The sequence below is a fragment of the Phyllostomus discolor genome, chromosome 2 (assembly GCF_004126475.2).
Source record: "Phyllostomus discolor isolate MPI-MPIP mPhyDis1 chromosome 2, mPhyDis1.pri.v3, whole genome shotgun sequence".
Lineage (NCBI taxonomy): Eukaryota > Metazoa > Chordata > Mammalia > Chiroptera > Phyllostomidae > Phyllostomus > Phyllostomus discolor.
Window position 1 is genome coordinate 197,173,883 of NC_040904.2, and position 17,545 is coordinate 197,191,427.

At 38.2% G+C, this 17,545-nt stretch overlaps 2 protein-coding genes across 3 annotated transcripts in view; both read right to left on the minus strand.

Moving 5' to 3' along the window:
• NTN4 (netrin 4) overlaps positions 1-17,545 on the minus strand; it is a 98,144-nt gene that overhangs the window by 64,663 nt on the left and 15,936 nt on the right. The gene's annotated exons all lie outside the window — the stretch shown is intronic.
• LOC114512674 (60S ribosomal protein L4-like) lies at positions 862-2,262 on the minus strand. Its single transcript, XM_036019437.1, has one exon. The coding sequence runs from the start codon at positions 2,208-2,210 to the stop codon at positions 942-944; it is 1,269 nt and encodes a 422-aa protein (XP_035875330.1). The 5' UTR covers positions 2,211-2,262; the 3' UTR covers positions 862-941.

Genomic DNA, 17,545 nt, shown 5'->3' on the forward strand with positions numbered 1-17,545 from the left:
TGGCTCTTTTATCAGTATGAAATGTCCCTCTTTATCCCTGGTAATATTCTTTTTTTTTTTTTTTTAAGATTTTATTCATCCATTTTTAGAGAAGGAAGGGAGGGAGAAAGAGAGAGAGAAAGAAACATCAATGTGCGGTTGCTGGGGGGCCGTGGCCTGCATCCCAGGCATGTGCCCTGACTGGGAATCGAACCTGTGACGCTTTGGTTCGCAGCCCATGCTCAGTCTACTGAGGTATGCCAGACAGGGCTTTATCCCTAGTAATATTCTTCGATCTGAAATGTACTTTGTGTGATAATAATATAGCCACTATCAAAAACTTTTTTTCCTTATTTATTTATTTTTTCTAGAGAGAGGGGAAGGGAGAGAGAAAGAGAGGGAGAGAAACATCAATGTATGGTTGCCTCTCATGTGGCCCCACTGAGGACTTGGCCCAAAACCCAGGCATATGCCCTGATTGGGAATCAAACTGGTGACTCTTTGGTTCACAGCCTGCGCTCAACCCACTGAGCTACACCAGCCAGGGCCAAAAACTTTCTTTTGATTAATGTTAGCATGGTATATCTTTTCCCATTCTTTTACTTTTAACTTGGATATGTCTTTGTATTTAAAGTGGATTTCTTATAGGCAGCATGGTTACATCTTTTAAAATATTTTGTCCAAGCTGATAATCTATGCCTTCAATTGGAGTGTTTAAACCATTTACATTTAATATGATTGTTAATATGGTTGTATTTAAATCAACCACCTGGCTTTTTGTTTTATATTCTATTATAAGTATATTTTTTCTGTCTTCTGTTGAATTGAATACTTTAGGGTTCCCTTTTATTTACTTTTTTATTTATTAGTTTAATTTTTTTTTTTCTCACTGACTTTGACATGTTTATTCAAAACCAGCTGTCCATAGTGACTTGACTGTTATAGAACAAACAAATATAAGTTTATGCCACAGGCTTCTTTTCTTCTGTGGTAGGTTTCTTTTCTGCAGGCTTCTTCTCAGCTGTTGGTTTCTTGGTAGCTGCAGCCTTTTTTCCCACCACAAGCTTCTTCTGCTTCTTAACACCAACAACCTTCTTTCCTTTCTTTCCTACCACAGGCTTCTTGCCTGGAACCCCCTTCTCATCTGATTTGGCTTTTAGTGCTGCTGCTGCTCTATCCACCCGGAGCTTGTGATTCCTGGCCTGGCGAAGAATAGTGTTCCGGCGCATGGTCTTTGCATATGGATTTAACTTCAACATGATTCTCAGGTTTTTCAGTGGATTCTTCTTCAGGAGTCTGCGATGAATCTTCTTGCGTGGTGCTCGGAGGGCTCTTTGGATCTCTGGACTTTTTAGGATTCTGCTAAGATCTGTATTGAGCATCTTGTGCATGGGAAGGTTGTAGTTACTCTTGAGGGAGGCTGCTTTACGCCAAGTGCCATACAGATCATCTAACTTGCGGAAAGCACTTTCAGTCCAAATGCAGAAACGGCCCACATGCCCACCAGGAGCAAGTTTCAAAACGTTCAGTTTGCTTACATTAAGCAGAGTAATTCCAGGAATGTTTCTGAAGGCTTTGTTGATATCATTGTCCTCATTATAAATGATGCAGGGTCCCCCGCGCTGGATACGACGACGGTTTCTCATTTTACCCTTGCCAGCTCTCATTCTCTGAGAGGCATAGACCTTTTTGATATCATTCCAAGCCTTAAGCTTCTTAAGAAGCAAAACAGCCTCTTTGGTTTTCTTGTAGCTTTCAACTTTATCTTCAACCACCAAAGGAAGTTCAGGAACTTCCTCAATACGATGACCTTTAGACATGACCAGTGCTGGTAAGGCCGAGGCAGCTAGGGCAGAGCAGATGGCGTATCGTTTCTGTGTTGTGTTCACTCTGTGGTGCCAACGGCGCCAGGTTTTGGTTGGTGCAAACATGCGGCCCCCACAACACATATTTCCAAAAGCACCCTGGCCAGAACGATGAGTTCCACCACCTCGAACTCTGGGAATTCGAGCCACAGCTCTACCAGTACCCCAAGACTCAGCACTGGTTTGATGTCCTGCTAATTCACTGACAGCATAGGGCTGTCTATTGTTTTTGCGCAAGTTGGTGTGAACAAAGTTCACAATATCTGGTCGAATGGGAGCCTTGAACACAGCAGGCAAAGTGACATTTTTGCCAGACGATTCCCCCTTTTCGGAGTACACCGATATCAGTGGATGAGCACATGCCATGGCGTTGAGAGGAGAGAGCACACTCCTCTCAGCCCGGCGGCTCGCACAGGAAAAGCTAATTTTTTTTTAAATAGTGGTTGCTCTGGGGTTTATAGTATATACATCTTTAACTTAACACAGTCTATCTTTCACAAATAGTGTAAGAAACAACACTCTTCTTCTATTTCCTCCTCTCAACCTTTGCACTACTACTGTCATGCATTTGACTTCCACATATATTAAAAACTCCACAACACATTGTTAATATTTTTGCTCTGAAAATTCAATTATCTTATATTAGATAAAAAGTCATTGTATTAGAGTGATTTTAAAAATAAGGAAAAAGCATTTACATGTCTCCACATATTTTCCCTTTTTGATGATCCTCATTCCCTTGTGTAGGTCCAGATATCCATCTGGTATCATTTTTCTTCTGCCTGCCTGACTTCTTTTAACATTTCCTATAATGCAGGACTACTACTGACTTTTTTTGCCTCTATGCCTGCAAAAGTCTGTATGTCATCTTCATTTTTGAAAAATACTTTTGCTGGGAAAAAATTCAGGTTGACCTTTTTTTTCTGTCAGTCCTTTCAAAATTCCACCCCACTGTCTGATAACTTACATTGTTTCTGTCATAAGCTGTGAGTCTTATATTTATTCTTGTGTACATAATGTGTTATTTTTTCCCCTCTGGCTGCTTTTGAGATTTTCTCTTTACTCTTTAAGTTACTTGGAAATAACAATCGGATTATAATGTGTGTTGGGGTAGTTTTCTTCTTGTTTATTGTGTTTAAGATTTGTTGAATTTCTTGGGACCTGTGGATTAATAGTTATAATCAAATTTAGAATTTTCTTAGCTATTATTTCTTAATTATTTTTGTGCCACTCTTTTCACTTCTCTCATTTGTGGACTCCAATTACACATGTATTAGATTGCTTGAGGGTATTCCACAGCTCCTGATTTATTTATTTAAAACTGATTTATTTTCCCCTTTTTACCATTTCATATTGGATCATTTCTATTGCTACATATTGAACACCACAAATCTGTAGTGTCTAATCAACTGATACCATTCAATATATTTTTCATCTTGGAAATTGTATCTTTCAACAATAGAAATTCAATTTGGATTTTTGCCATATTTTCCATGCTATACTTGATATGGTCAATCTTTCCTCTTTTTTTCTTGAACATGGGAATAGTTATAATAACTGCAATAATGCCCTGAACTACTAATTCTACCATTTCTGGGTCTGTTTCTATTGATTTATTTTGCTATTCATTATGGATTGTATTTTCCTGCTTTTTTGCATAGCTTGACTGACTACAAGACATTGTGAAATTTACCTTTCTGAGTGCTAGATATTTTTGCATTCTTTTTTTTTAAAGCTAAAGGAGTTCATCATCACCAAGCCATTATTTTTTTTTTAATTTTTAAGAGTTTATTTATTTATTTTTAGAGAGGAAAGGGAGGGAGAAAGAGAAAGAAAAACATCAATGTGCGGTTGCTGGGGGTCATGGCCTGCAACCCAGGCATGTACCCTGACTGGGAATTGAACCTGCGACACTTTGGTTCGCAGCCCACTCTCAATCCACTGAGCTACTATAGCCAGGGCTTATTTTTGCATTCTTGAGCTTTGTTCTGAGTTGCAGTTAAGTTACTTGGAAATAGCTTGATCCTTTTGAGGCTTGCTTTTCAGTTTTGCTAGGTGGAACCAATGCATCCTTTAGTATAGGGCTAATTAATCTATTGATGCATTAAAATTTTAAACAATAAAGTTTTCCACTCTGGCTTACTACAGTCCTGGTCCTAAGTGAGCTCTGAAAATTTGTCCCTTTGTTTTTTCTCTGGTCTCAGGTAGTTTTCTTACATGCATGTATTGATCAGTCCTCAACTCAGGACTTGAAGGGGACCATCTGTAGGTCTCTGGAAGTCTCTCCCAGTGCAACTCTCTCCTCTCTGGTACTCTGCCCTGCAAACTCCAGCCTCCTTGGTCTTCCCAGACTCCCAGCTTATTAATTCAGGAAATACATTAGGATTCCCCTTGGCTCCTACTCACTGTGCTCCAGTGTGGAAATGCTCTCTAGGAAGGAAGCTGAGGCAATCATAGGACTTGCTTCATTTACTTCTATTCTCTCAGAGATCATTGTCCTCTGCTACCTAATGTCCAATACTTAAAAAGAGTTGTTTCATATATTTTGTCCAATTTTTTAGTTGTTTTAGGCAGCAGGGTTAGTCTGGTACTTGTTACAGCATCTTGGCTGACAGCTGAAGTCTAAAAAACCAAGTCAGCTTAACTCATACCATCTATAAAACTACAACTGGACTAAGTCCTTATTTTTGTATAAAAATATCATAGAAATGACACATTGGAAATCTTGTAGTAATAAATTTAGATGTGTGGTTACATTTAGCAGGAAAAAAAGCTTGAAAACAAATGAGTTTTCTTATTGGGCATACCAAACTAATAAATACAAAAAATAATTTAAAATATAAACATTTAAACTTTATATGTTTATTCAATTCTTTTTCAGTAACTTGCATCTTTTAAAAGATAAGTAAGCCCTCACTATAACTTTTTAAATAATTTATGATACCAGTTTTGTTTATCTTATGTTTTGATGCATCTTTATATTCCTATCTAATACTACTTTGTCTTAGAGATTCTCAATAATACATATAAAGGCATTGACTCAGTATGGAATCATGATAAGACAGGCTTATTTTTATTTTATGATATAAGAATAATAATATAAATATAATTTTATTTATATAATGTGCATTTTGGTTTTTTAAAGGTTTTATTTATTTATTTTTAGAGAGAGGGGAAGAGAAGGAGAAAGAGAGGGAGAGAAACATCAATATGTGGTTGCCTCTCATGAACCCCTCACTGGGGACCTGGCCCGCAATCCAAGCATGTGCCCTGACTGGCAATCAAACTGGCGCCTTTTTGGTTTGCAGGTCAGTGCTCAATCCACTGAGCTACATCAGCCAGGGCTGCATTTTGTTCTTAAGAGAATATACTAGGTAATTTATCATCTTACAAAATATCTTAGTTGTATGCTAATCATATACTACACCCCACCTAATAAAATGTTCCTATTTAGAAAAATGGATTTACTATTAATTAATATTAAAATACTCTTTGAGTGCAAAATTTGAATAGTTATAGAGTATAATAAACTTATACCAACTGTAAGAATGATAACACATTTAGAGAGGAATCCCTGGAACTTTATAATCTAACATAATCTAATAAAAAGACAAATCACCTTATACTAAAAACTACTTCTATATAAGAATAATTATATTTCTTCCCTACTCTATTTAAGCCTGGTTAAAATAACATCTACATCAAGAAATATTTCCAATTGTATTACAAAGCCATCATTTGTTTTATATGGTTGTTTACTAGTTGTTTATAAATAGCGTCTGGTGAATTCAGTTGAAGCTTGTTACTATACATTGACAACTGTTCTGCTTATTGTTTGGTAGATGACATACCTAAGACCTAAATATAGAAACCATTATATTTGTCTCCATTTCTACTGTTTATCAAGCTATCCCCAAATTGAAAACTCTCATTTTTAAGTTCCTAAAATTTACTGGGATTCACACATTGGGATTTTTAAGTTCCTAAAATTTACTTTGTATTGTCACCTCACTAACAAGGAAGGTTTTATGTCAGTTGACTTCTGAAGCCAGATACTGCCACCATTTGAGTTCAAGGTTTAGTTATTAGAGATGAAAAGCTCCAAGTGTATAGATTCCTTAAGTCAGTACGGGTACCCTAATATTAATATGTTCTTGAAAAAGGCTTTCTGCTTTCCTGGATAGGTAACCTTTTGGAGAAAGTATGTGAAGTTTCAGGCTTTTAAAGGGTTTCCAGGAGTGGGAGTTCTGGTTTCACGAAGAGAGAAGGCTGGACAGGAGAAGACAGCACAAGTGACAGGTGGGCATCTGTGCGAAAGCAGCTGGTTGGTTTAATTTTAGAACATTTGTCCTTGACTGTGTCACTTTAAGTGGAGCACCTACTTGTCTTAGAGAAGTGTGTCTGTCTTTTGGGCAGCACCAAAATCCTTTTGCTTACACTCTGGAGCATTAGGCACCCTGTTTCATCAGATAGTTCACTTTTTAAAGTGGGAAAGTCTTATCTATTCGACTAGCCCTTCTAAGATAGGGCAATATAACCTAATAAAGCTCTCAGTGGAGCAAGCTGAGGAATGCAGTGCACTCAAGTGACTTACTTGTACGATAATAACCTCGATTTGTAAGTACACAAAAGCCTCTTTGCCTGTTTCAAGGGCATATTTAGAGTTTTGAAGTGATGAAAAGGCAGCTTCTTAAATATCTTCAGTAGGAAAAGAAATTACAGAACTACAAGGAGGAAGGAAAAACCAGACAGAAGACCAAAATAAAAATTAAGATGGGAGCTAAAAATAAATATTTCAAATCCTCCAATACATTTGGAATCCTAGCTTTCTTTTGCCCTCAGTACTTACTGTCATAGGATTTGAGTGTGAGAAGAGTCCTTAGCAATTGATGATCTTGTCTGGCTAGAGAAAACTGAGGCACAAAATGCTTACAGTGACCTGCCAAAGGTCAGCCAATAGTTTTGTGACAGAGCTAAGACTAGAATCTTAGTTTCCTGATCTCCAGTCTAATGATTTCCCCACTATATCCCATTTTACATTTGTTTTGCAGCTAGCCTCCCTGGATTAAAGTTAAATTTAAAATGTAGGATTAAAGAAAATACTACATAGTTTATCCCACCTCTACTTGTCACTCTAATAATGAATGGATAGGACTAACTGTGCCACCTTTATTCTATTAGTGGATGTGACTAATTGTACCCTTGATAAAAGTGTGATACCTGCTTGGCCCCCAAAGATGCAATGAAGATTTTTAAAAAGGTACCAGACGTAGAAGTGCCTTGAAAATCAATGCCGTTTATACATAAAATTGGGTTGTGAAGAGCTTTTACTTGAGTTCTGCCCTATTTTTTGCCACTCTCCCATCTTTGGGGCTGAGCCCTATCAGTGAATGTAACACAGTGGCTAGGAGACAGATGCTGACTGTCTACATGGGCAACTTCCCAATATTGATCACCTGTTCCTTATCACCATGCTGGCTGCACAGTTTGAATCACTGATACCTTCTGTTTGCTTGACCTGTGCTGGAAATTGCCTGCACTATCTCTGTGTTATCACTCCTATCCCTTCCAACTCTTACTCCCTCTCTTTGTACTGTAGTTATACTGAATTCCTCTCTGTTCCTGGAAAACTCCATGGTCTGCCTCCCTTTTCTGGCCTTTGCCCATGCTGTTCTCACTGCCTAGAATACTTTTCACACCTCTTTGCCATTGCCACACACTTTCCCACCCTTTTATTTGGCCAATTCAACCTATTGTTTTTTGTTTGTTTGTTTTGTTTTGTTTTTTATTTTTTAATGTATTTTATTGATTATGCTATTACAGTTGTCCCATTTCCCCCCTTCTCTCCCCTCCACCTTGTACTCCCTCTCCCACCCACATTCCCCCCTTTAGTTCATGTCCATGTGTCATACTTATGAGTTCTTTAGCTTCTACATTTCCCATAATATTCTTGCCCTCCCCCTATCTATTTTCAACCTACATTCTATGCTACTTATTCTCTATACCTTTTCCCCCTCTCTCCTCCTCCCACCCCCCTGCTGTTAGCCCTCCATGTGCCCTCCATTTCTGTGGTTCTGTTCCTGTTCTAGTTGTTTACTTAGTTTCTTTTGGTTTTGCTTTAGGTGTGGTTGTTAATAATTGTGAGTTTGCTGTCCTTTTACTATACATGTCTTTTCTTTATCTTCTTTTCTTAGATAAGTCCCTTTAGCATTTCATAAAATAAGGGCTTGGTGATGATGAACTCCTTTAACTTGACCTTATCTGAGAAGCACTTTATCTGCCCTTCCATTCTAAATGAGAGCTTTGCTGGATAGAGCAATCTGGGATGTAGGTCCTTGTCTTTCATGACTTGGAATATTTCTTTCCAGCTCCTTCTTGCCTGTAAGGTCTCTTTGGAGAAATCAGCTGACAGTCTGATGGGAACTCCTTTGTAGGTGACTGTCCCCTTATCTCTTGCTGCTTCTAGGATTCTCTCCTTCATTTTTACCTTGGCTAGTGTAATTATGATGTGCCTTGGTGTGTTTCTTCTTGGGTCCAACTTCTTTGGGGCTCTCTGAGCTTCTTGGATTTCTTGGAAGACTGTTCCCTTTGCCAGATTGGGGAAGTTCTCCTTTATTATTTGTTCAAATACGTGCTCAATCTGTTGCTTTTCTCCTTCCCATTCTGGTACCCCTATAATTCGGATGTTGGAACGTTTAAAGGTGTCCTGGATGCTCTTAAGCTTTTCCTCGATTTTTTGAATTCTTATTTCATCATGCTTTCCTGCTTGGTTGATTCTATCTTCCTTCTGGTCCACTGTATTGTTTTGAGACTCAGATTCCTTCCTTTCACTATTGGCTCTCCTCCGCATATCTTCCTGCATCTCTTTTATGGTAACCTGCATCCTTTTATCTAAATTGCGCCCAAAATCAACCAATTCCGTGAGCTTTCTGATCACCAGTGTTTTGAACTGTGCATCTGACAGATTGGCTATTTCTTGGTCGCTCAAAAGGATGAGTCCTGGGGGACTGATCTGTTCTGTTGGAAACATGTCTTATATCTTTCCCTATCTCTCCTCCTTTTTTTTTTCCCCCCGGTCTGGTTGCTCTTGTTACGGTGGGGGGCGGAGCCTTAGGTGTTCACCAGGGCTGGGCACTCCGGTCGCTAGATTGTGACGTTATATGTGGGGGCGAGGGGGAACAATGGCGGTAGTTCTGTTCCCCTGGGCTCAGACCCTTCTCTGGGATCCTGGGCTGCGAGCTCTGCCCTGGTCCACAATCGCTGCCCCACTGGGTCCGCCAGTCGCAGCTTGCGTACTCAGGGATCACTGCTGCGTTCTTGCGCCCCGGATGGCTGCTGCGCTGATATCGTGCCAAATTTTCCCTGACCTCTGCACGCCGCCGACCCGCGCCAGCCCCGCGACCACCCGGCTCGTTGTCTCCTACCAGTCTGGATGTACGGGTCCACTTCAACTTCTTGGCTGTCCGACTTCCATTCAGATAAATCCTCTGTCAGTTCTGAGTGATATTCTGTCTGCAAATCTTTGTTGTTCTAATCTTGGTTGTGCGAGGAGGCACGGTGCGTCCACCTATTCCTCCATCTTGCTGGAAGTCTCAACCTATTGTTTAGGTGTCATCTTAGATGTCATTTCATTCAGAAAGCTTTCTTTGCCATTCCTCTCCACTTTTAGCTTAGATGAGCTGTTCTTCCAATGTGCTACCTCAATCACCTGTTATTTCCTCCAGACACAGAACTTACCATATCTCTTTTAATTGCTTATATTCCTCTCTATACTGTGAGCTCCCTGAGGGCAGAGGGCCTGTTCTATTTGTCCACTGGTGTATAGCCAATGCTTGACACATATAAAAATAAACACATATTTGTTGAAAGATTATACTCATGCTTAATGATTTGCATTTTACAAATTGCTTTTATTATTACTATAATTTTATCCCTATCATAAGCCTATGGTACATTATTATTCCTTCACATTTTTCAGATACAGAATATCTGAAAAGACGTTAATTGACTTGTCTAGGGTTACCTAGCTAATAAGTGACAGAACTAATATTTGAAACCAAGGTATTAGATTCAAGCTCAGTATTATTACCATTACATTACAGCTAACTGTGTTTAATTATAGACTCATTGAAGGTCTTATGCTGGTCTTCAGGGGAGTTAAATGATCAGAACTTTTTTTCAGGAGAATAAATCTGGCAAAGAGAAAAGCCTGAACCATGCTATAGGCAGTGGCGGCAGGGTGGGCAGAACAGCCATTTGTGGGAGGCAAAAAAATGAATATCAGAACAAAAACAAAGAAGAAAGGGCCAAGTTTTACTTTATAGAAATAAAAAAAACTAATTAGAAAAGACAGATGCACCCCTAAGTTTATTTCAGCATTGTTTACAATAGCCAAGATATGGAACCAGCCTAAATGTCTATTGATAAACAAATAAAGAAGGTGTGGTAAATATATAAGAAAATATTATTTAGACAAAAAAGGAATGAAATCTTGTCATTTGTGACAACATGGGTGGACCTAGAGGACATTATGTTAGTGAAATAAGTCAGACAAAGAAATACCATGTGATTTCACTTACGTGTGGAATCTAAAAACCAAAACAATAAAACCAAACAAACCAGAAACAAACTCATAGATACGGAGAACAAACTGATGGTTTCCAGATAAGAGGGGGTTGGGTGAAAAAGAAGAAGGGATTATGATGTACAGATTACCATAAAACCAGTCATGGGAATGTAAAGTACAGCATAGGGACTATAGTCAGTAATATTGTAATAACTATATATGGTGTCAGAAGGGTACTAGACTTATCAGGGTGATTACTTTATAAGTTACATAAATGTCTAGTCACTATGTTATATATCTAAAACTAATGTAATATTGTATGTCAACTGTAATTAAAAAATTTTTACATTTCTCACAGTGGTGGAAAAAAAAAACCCCTGGGTCAATATGAATGAATGATTGATGGCATTTAATTCATGGATTAATGGATTTAATTCATGGATTCATGATGGATTAATTCATTCATATGAATGAATTAATTGATGGCATTTAAAAAATAGATTCATCCCTGACTGGTGTGGCTCACTGGATTGCGTGCCGGCCTGTGAACCAAAGGGTCACCAGTCTGATTCCCAATCAGGGCACAGGCCTGGGTTGCAGGCCAGGTCCCTAGGTGGGGTGTGTGGAGGCAACGGATCGATGTATCTCTCACACATTGATGTTTCCCTGTATCTCTCCCTGCCTTCCTCTAAATATGAATAAATAAAAATATTTTAAAAATAAATGAAAATAAGAGATTCATTTCAGGTAATAATGTTATGACATTAATAATGATTACTCTTGATTGACTGTGTCACACATCTGCACTCATCTTCTGTTCTAATCCTCGCACGAACACATGGGGCTCGTATTATTATCTTTATTTTAAAGGTAAAAAAATATACTTTGTTATTAAGGAACTTATCCAAGGTTAGTGAGACCTGGGATTAGAAACCCCATGTAAATAATTCTAATATTTGTGATCTTTATGTCACATTTATCCATAGAATGCTAAGAAAAGAAACCAATTTAAAAATGGGCAAAGGCTTGAATGTCTATTCCTCCCAGGAAGTTTTGGAAATGGCCAATAAGCACATGAAAAAATGCTTGACATCCTTAGTCATTAGGGAAAAGTGAATCAAAACCCCAGTGAGATACCATGTCACAATGATGACTGTAATCAGAAACGTGTAATAACAGTTGTTAGCGAGCATATGGAGAAATCAGAACCTTCATGCATTGCTGGTGAGAATGTAAAATGGTGCTGCTGCTGTGGAAAACAGTCTGGCAGTTCCTAAAAAATATTTAATATAGTTACCATAAGAGCCAGCAATTCTCCTCAGTACATACCCAAGGGAATTGAAAACCTATGTCCACACAAAATCTTGTACATGAATGTTCACAGTAGCGTTATTCACAGTAGCCCCAAAGTGGAAACAACCCAATATCCGTCAATGCACAAGATGTGGTGCACCCATACAATGAGATATTGTCCAACCATAAAAAGGAATGAAGTACTGATACATGCTACAGTATGAATGAACCTTGAAAACATTATACTAAGTGAATGAAGCCAAACACAAAAGGTCACATGTTGTTTCTTCAAGTCAGTGAATCATCGGGGTCTGGGTTTCCCTCCCTGTGCTGTGGCTTAGAAATGCCGGTCAGTAAACAGGGCAGTCCGAGGGCTCGCTGTGTTTGTTTCCCTTCTCAGAAATCAGTGTTTAGGCTGCCCGTTGTCCAATGTCTGAAACAACTGTATCACATATTTTTTCTGGCTTTCTGGTTTTCTAATTTTTTTAATGTGGGAAGGTAATTACTATAGCAGCTAATCCTTCACTAGCAGAAACAGAAAGCCCATTTCAAATTGATAACATGTTGTAACTTATGGAGTGTCAGAAATGAGACAAAAGGAAAAACCTATCTGATTTTAAGATCAGTTTGGATATGAAATGTAATTATTTTTTCTTTCTTATTCCTTTCCTACCCATCTCCCCTTCCTCCCTAAAGGCTAGAGGATTCTTCTTGAGATTTTTCCCTTGAGCAAACGAAACTTGCAAATAAAATTGCTTTCTATATAATTTGTTGTATTTGGAGGCATACTCAGTATTTAAGTATTATAGTGTGGCAGATATTGTTTTTTTTCAAAGTAGATGAAATTACAACAGCTCTGGGTGGTTATTTCACTTATTGAATTAAAAGTTCCTAGAATTTCATTCTGGGCCTGCTATCTTCCAACATGATCAGAACAAAGCTACTTACACTCTTCTCTGCCTCAGGCACTTAGCTATAATATCAAGGTATTTTAACGCAGAATGTAAAATAATGTAAAATTATATATATAGTAAAAGTGAATTTTCCTCCCTCAGGACAATAGGGATATTACTTTAAAAAATGCACTGAAGAGTCATCCTTGGACCCCCTATTGGCCTACAAAACCTAGTCACATTAGAAAAAAAGGAAATCATGAATATTTAGTTGTTAACACCCAGAAGAATTCTCTAAGTCTACCTAATATATCTTCATTTCTGTAAACACAGTTCTTTTTTTTTAATCTTCCTCTTTAAGAGTAAGACAACTCTTAAAATCTAACAAGACCAAATGCCAGTAAAATTATCCACCATGGCTAAAGCCCCAGCTATTTCTTCACAGTAAAGGCTTTAAAATGGTTTTATTCACCTCTATTTATCACCTCAATCTTCCTTATAAAAATGTATGTATACATAAAACAGTTTCCCTGACTGAGTGCCATAGAAAACCATAGTTGGCAATTACAGCAGCCTCCCCTTATTCATAGTTTCTTTCTCCTCGGCTTAACTCACCAATGGTCAACCATAGCGTGAAAATGCAATGTTCCAGAAATAAACAATTCATAAGTTTTAAATTGCATGGTGCTCTGAGTAGCGTGATGAAATCTTGCTCCAGCCCTCTCAGTCCCTCCCAGGGATGCAGCGAATCCACACTGCATATGTTCCCTGCCCAGCAGTCACTCAGTAGCCATCTAGGTTATCAGATCAATTGTCTTGATATTGCAGTATTTGTGTTCAAGTAACCATTATTTTACTTAATGATGGTCCCAAAAGTGCAAGAATAGTTTAACTTTATTCTAGATATGTATGTATAAGGAAAATCACAATATATATAGGGTTCGGTACCATCCGTAGTTTTGGGACTCCACTGGGGGTCTTGGGACAACATGCCCCCTGGATATCAGGGAGAACTACTGCAGTGTGACTTTAAAGCTAGCTTTCTTGTTGAACATGTGTGTCCCTATTGAGGGGTTTCCATAATGCCAACCTAACTAAAATGTACTTTCATCTTTTAATTTAGGACATTTAATCAGGAGCAACCAAAATGTACTGATTAAAGTTTTTAAAAAATATCAAACTTTAAACACTGTTACCCTGGTGAGGACATCTTGACTACCAAACAAATAGACTTCAAAGGGACCTCCCAACTTTCCCTAAACCACAGACAAATATTTGCTGTTGCTGTTGTTCTAGGGAGCACAGGGGCACTTTGTCCTTCATTTGTAGGAGACCTTCAGGATGGATTAGTCGCCATCAAGAAAAGTTTTCCCGGCAGACACGAATGGCATTTATCTTTTCCCATTAACTTCCAATCCGAGATATAAGGATTAGTTGCAAGAGATGAGTTAAGGAAGAGAAGCTAAAGCTGAATTAGAAGAAAAGACTTGGTAGAAATAAAAGCCAGTAACTGGCTTAAAAATTAAAAAGTAGATACTCTTTTTCTGTACTTTGACTTACACTTAGTGAACTACAACCAGTGCAACTGAAAGACTGGTAGCCTAATTTATAGGATTCATAAAGACATAAAACAGTAGATACTACAACATTTGTTTATGTTTTCTTCTGTTCCAGAGTACAGGGTCTAAAGAGACAAGCTGGAAATACAGAAGTTTTCTAGAATGTTTAAGTCATTGGGCTTACAAAGCAAGAAAGCCCACAATGGAAATCCTAACCTCCAAAAGAGAAATAAATTAAATCTCTCTTCAGTTTCTAAAAGTGTTTCTTTCTTATACTTTAGATGATAGAAAGACATTTCCAACCTGGAGAGTTTGCAAACTTGGCTAATATAAATTCTAATTGTGACATTAAACTTTTTAATAATGGAATTCTTATCATTTACTTACTACATCATTTATTTATTAATTCAATCATTACTTCATATCAGGCACTCTGGTATGTATTCTGGATATAAAACTGAATTTAAAAAATCAATAATATGTACAGATTTCAGTTGTCCCCTAACTCTTGAAAATTAAGCTCTGTCAAAGTGAGGTTAGAAAACAGCTCCAAATACTCTTAAAAATCAGAAGAGAACATAAGGCTACTTAACCCAAATTTCTCAATGCAGGAAGTTCCACTAGACGGGCTAATCCATTCATTCTCTACTAGATCCCACACCTTCATCAGTCAGCATGTTTCAGTTTGTGATTCTAGTTATAGGAAAGCTCCTCTGTGTTAAGCTAGGATCTGTCCTCTGCAGCTTCTGATACGGGCCTGGGAGCTACACAAAATAAGTTTATTTTATCCTAAATAAGGAGTCCTTCAAACATTTAAGGTCAGCCATCAACTTAACTTTCATTCTCCAGGTAAAATATCTACTGGGTATCACTTCACATAATTTCTAGACCATCTACCATTCTGGCTGAGTGACAAATGACCTGTTTTATTTCTATGCACAAGTTACTGATGACATTATTTTCCAGACATTTTCCTCTCTAAGATGTCAAACAAACTCCAATCTCTATTTCTGAACATCTCTTTTCCTAATTTTATTTATTTGTTTTAAAAGAAGGATTTTATTGTAATGGATCTCTATGCTGTTTGACACAATATTTAATACATGGATGGCATACAGTAAATATTTCTCTTTTTTTAATCCTCACCCAAAGATACATTTATTGGTTTGAGAGAGAGAGAGAAACACCAATATGAGAGAGAAAGATCAGTCGGTTACCTCCCATACACACCCCAACCAGGGACCAAACCTGCAACCTTGGCATGTGCCGTGACCAGGAATCAAACCCATGATCTTTTGGTGTATGGGACGATGTTCCAACCAACTGAGCCACATGGACCTGGGCTAGTTTTATTTTTTTTATTATTTTTTTAAAAGTTTTCAGTCATTATTTCTTTTTTTTAAGATTTTATTTATTTACTTTTTAGAGAGGGAAGGGAGAGAGATAGAGAGAGAGAGAGAGAAACATCAATGTGCGGTTGCTGGGGGTTATGGCCTGCAACCCAGGCATGTACCCTGGCTGGGAATCGAACCTGGGACACTTTGGTTCCCAGCCCGAGCTCAATCCACTGAGCTTTTCCAGCCAGGGCTTAATTTTATTTTTTTAATCCAAATGTATTTCAAATATTTTTCTGCAATGTAGAGAATATTCAGATTTTAAAAGACCTACCATGTTTTCAGTGCAGCAGTTTAGGAAGAAATGGAGTTGATGAGTGGAGACAGGGAACTAGGAGGAAACAATTAGTTCTCTGTGAGAACACCAGTTATGTAACCTCTTGAGCACTCCTCTCTAATTGTGGTAAAACAGGAAGGCATGATTGCAGTTCTAATGTCATGATTTTCGGAAGTGGAGAAGGGAATGAAAGAGTTACTTCCACATCTGAATAGAATGTTGTGATATTATCTGCATATTTCCATAACATCTGTCATTGTATTATTTAGTTCATGAGAAAATAATATTTCTGGTTACATGCCAACTAAACTGACAGGCAAACTGACAGGAAAGGCTGAGGTAACAAACGGGTGGGGCGAGGTGGGGAGCTGGCAGCAGTCTAAATATTCAGTAGCTACCTGTGATAGAAATCAGTTCCCCTTTCCTACCAATGAAGTGAGTAAAGTACCTGGCTAGAAATTGACTAGGAGATTTAAAATGGCCTTTGAGGGCAACAGTACCAGGGGACAGCTTCATAGGGAACATATCTTCCTGGTTCCACTCACAGCACCTGCTAGACCATACAGAAGTAGTTAAATGCTGTAAGTGGGCCTTTAAAGAAAGGAGGCTAAAAAGGAGCAGAAATAGCACATCACCGAACTCCCAGCTGTGAATTTCCATATGTGTCTGGTGCGAGTTCTTGGATAAGCAGGTGCTTGAGAGTTATAGCTGCAAAATTCCAAATTGATAATCTTATTAACTTGAACAGGGCCTCAAAGAGACTTTTTCAAGCATATTATTTTAAAAGAGTGTTAATCTCAACAACAACCTACCATACAAATCATGAGGAGTATCTATTCCTAATGAAAGAACAGGGAATCTAGATGAGGGCCAGAATGCAAACTTTGCTTGCTCACTTTAAGTTCACTACAGAGCAACTACTTACTTGAATCATTTGGGAATTCCTCCTTGAGTCTGAAATGCCAACAAGATGTGGGTGACTACATTTTTTTCAGTTTTGATAAGAAATGTTGCTTTAGGTTCATACGGGTATCATATCATAACATTGCCATCTAAAAATATCTGTAAAAACTTAGTTCCTTATCTAGTACTTAACATTCATAGTATAGCCTAAAAGAATTTGTAGAGTCACAAATAGACACGTAGGACTAAATATGGCATAAAGACATGACTTGTCCTTTGTATATATGACTTGTTCATTTTCTCTAAATCTAACTCCTTCCAGCTTATTTTTGGCTGTCTATGAAGGTGACTGAGCTACTGCTTTCATAAAAAGTATATAATTCCTTATGTTAACTTTATCAACTATTAAGTGACTAAGACAGATGCTAAGTAAGTGTCCAAAAGCACTACGCAAAAATGTAGACTCCTGACACTCTTGGAAATGCGTGTGTGTTACATGTTGTCCTCAGCTCCAATGGAGCCCAAGATGTCCACACTATCCTGTCCTCGACAGTGCTGCTCAGCTCCTGTACACTCATGCCTGTGGCTTCTTTGATGGAGTCAACCCATCTCATACTTGGTCTCCTCTTTCCCTGCTGCCTTCTACTTGCCCAGCATTGTTGCCTTTTCCAAGGAACCCTGACTTCTCAGTATGTGCCTGAAGTAGGAGAGGTTCATTTTGTCATTTTTGCTTCCAGAGATATTTGAAGCCAAATTTGCTCTAAATCCCACTTGTTCATCTCTCTGGCAGTCTAGGGTATCCATAGATCTCTCCTC

Coding starts and splice junctions, on each gene's coding strand:
- LOC114512674 (XM_036019437.1), bottom strand. CDS start 2,210: ATGGCATGTGCTCATCCACTGATATCGGTGTACTCCGAAAAGGGGGAA.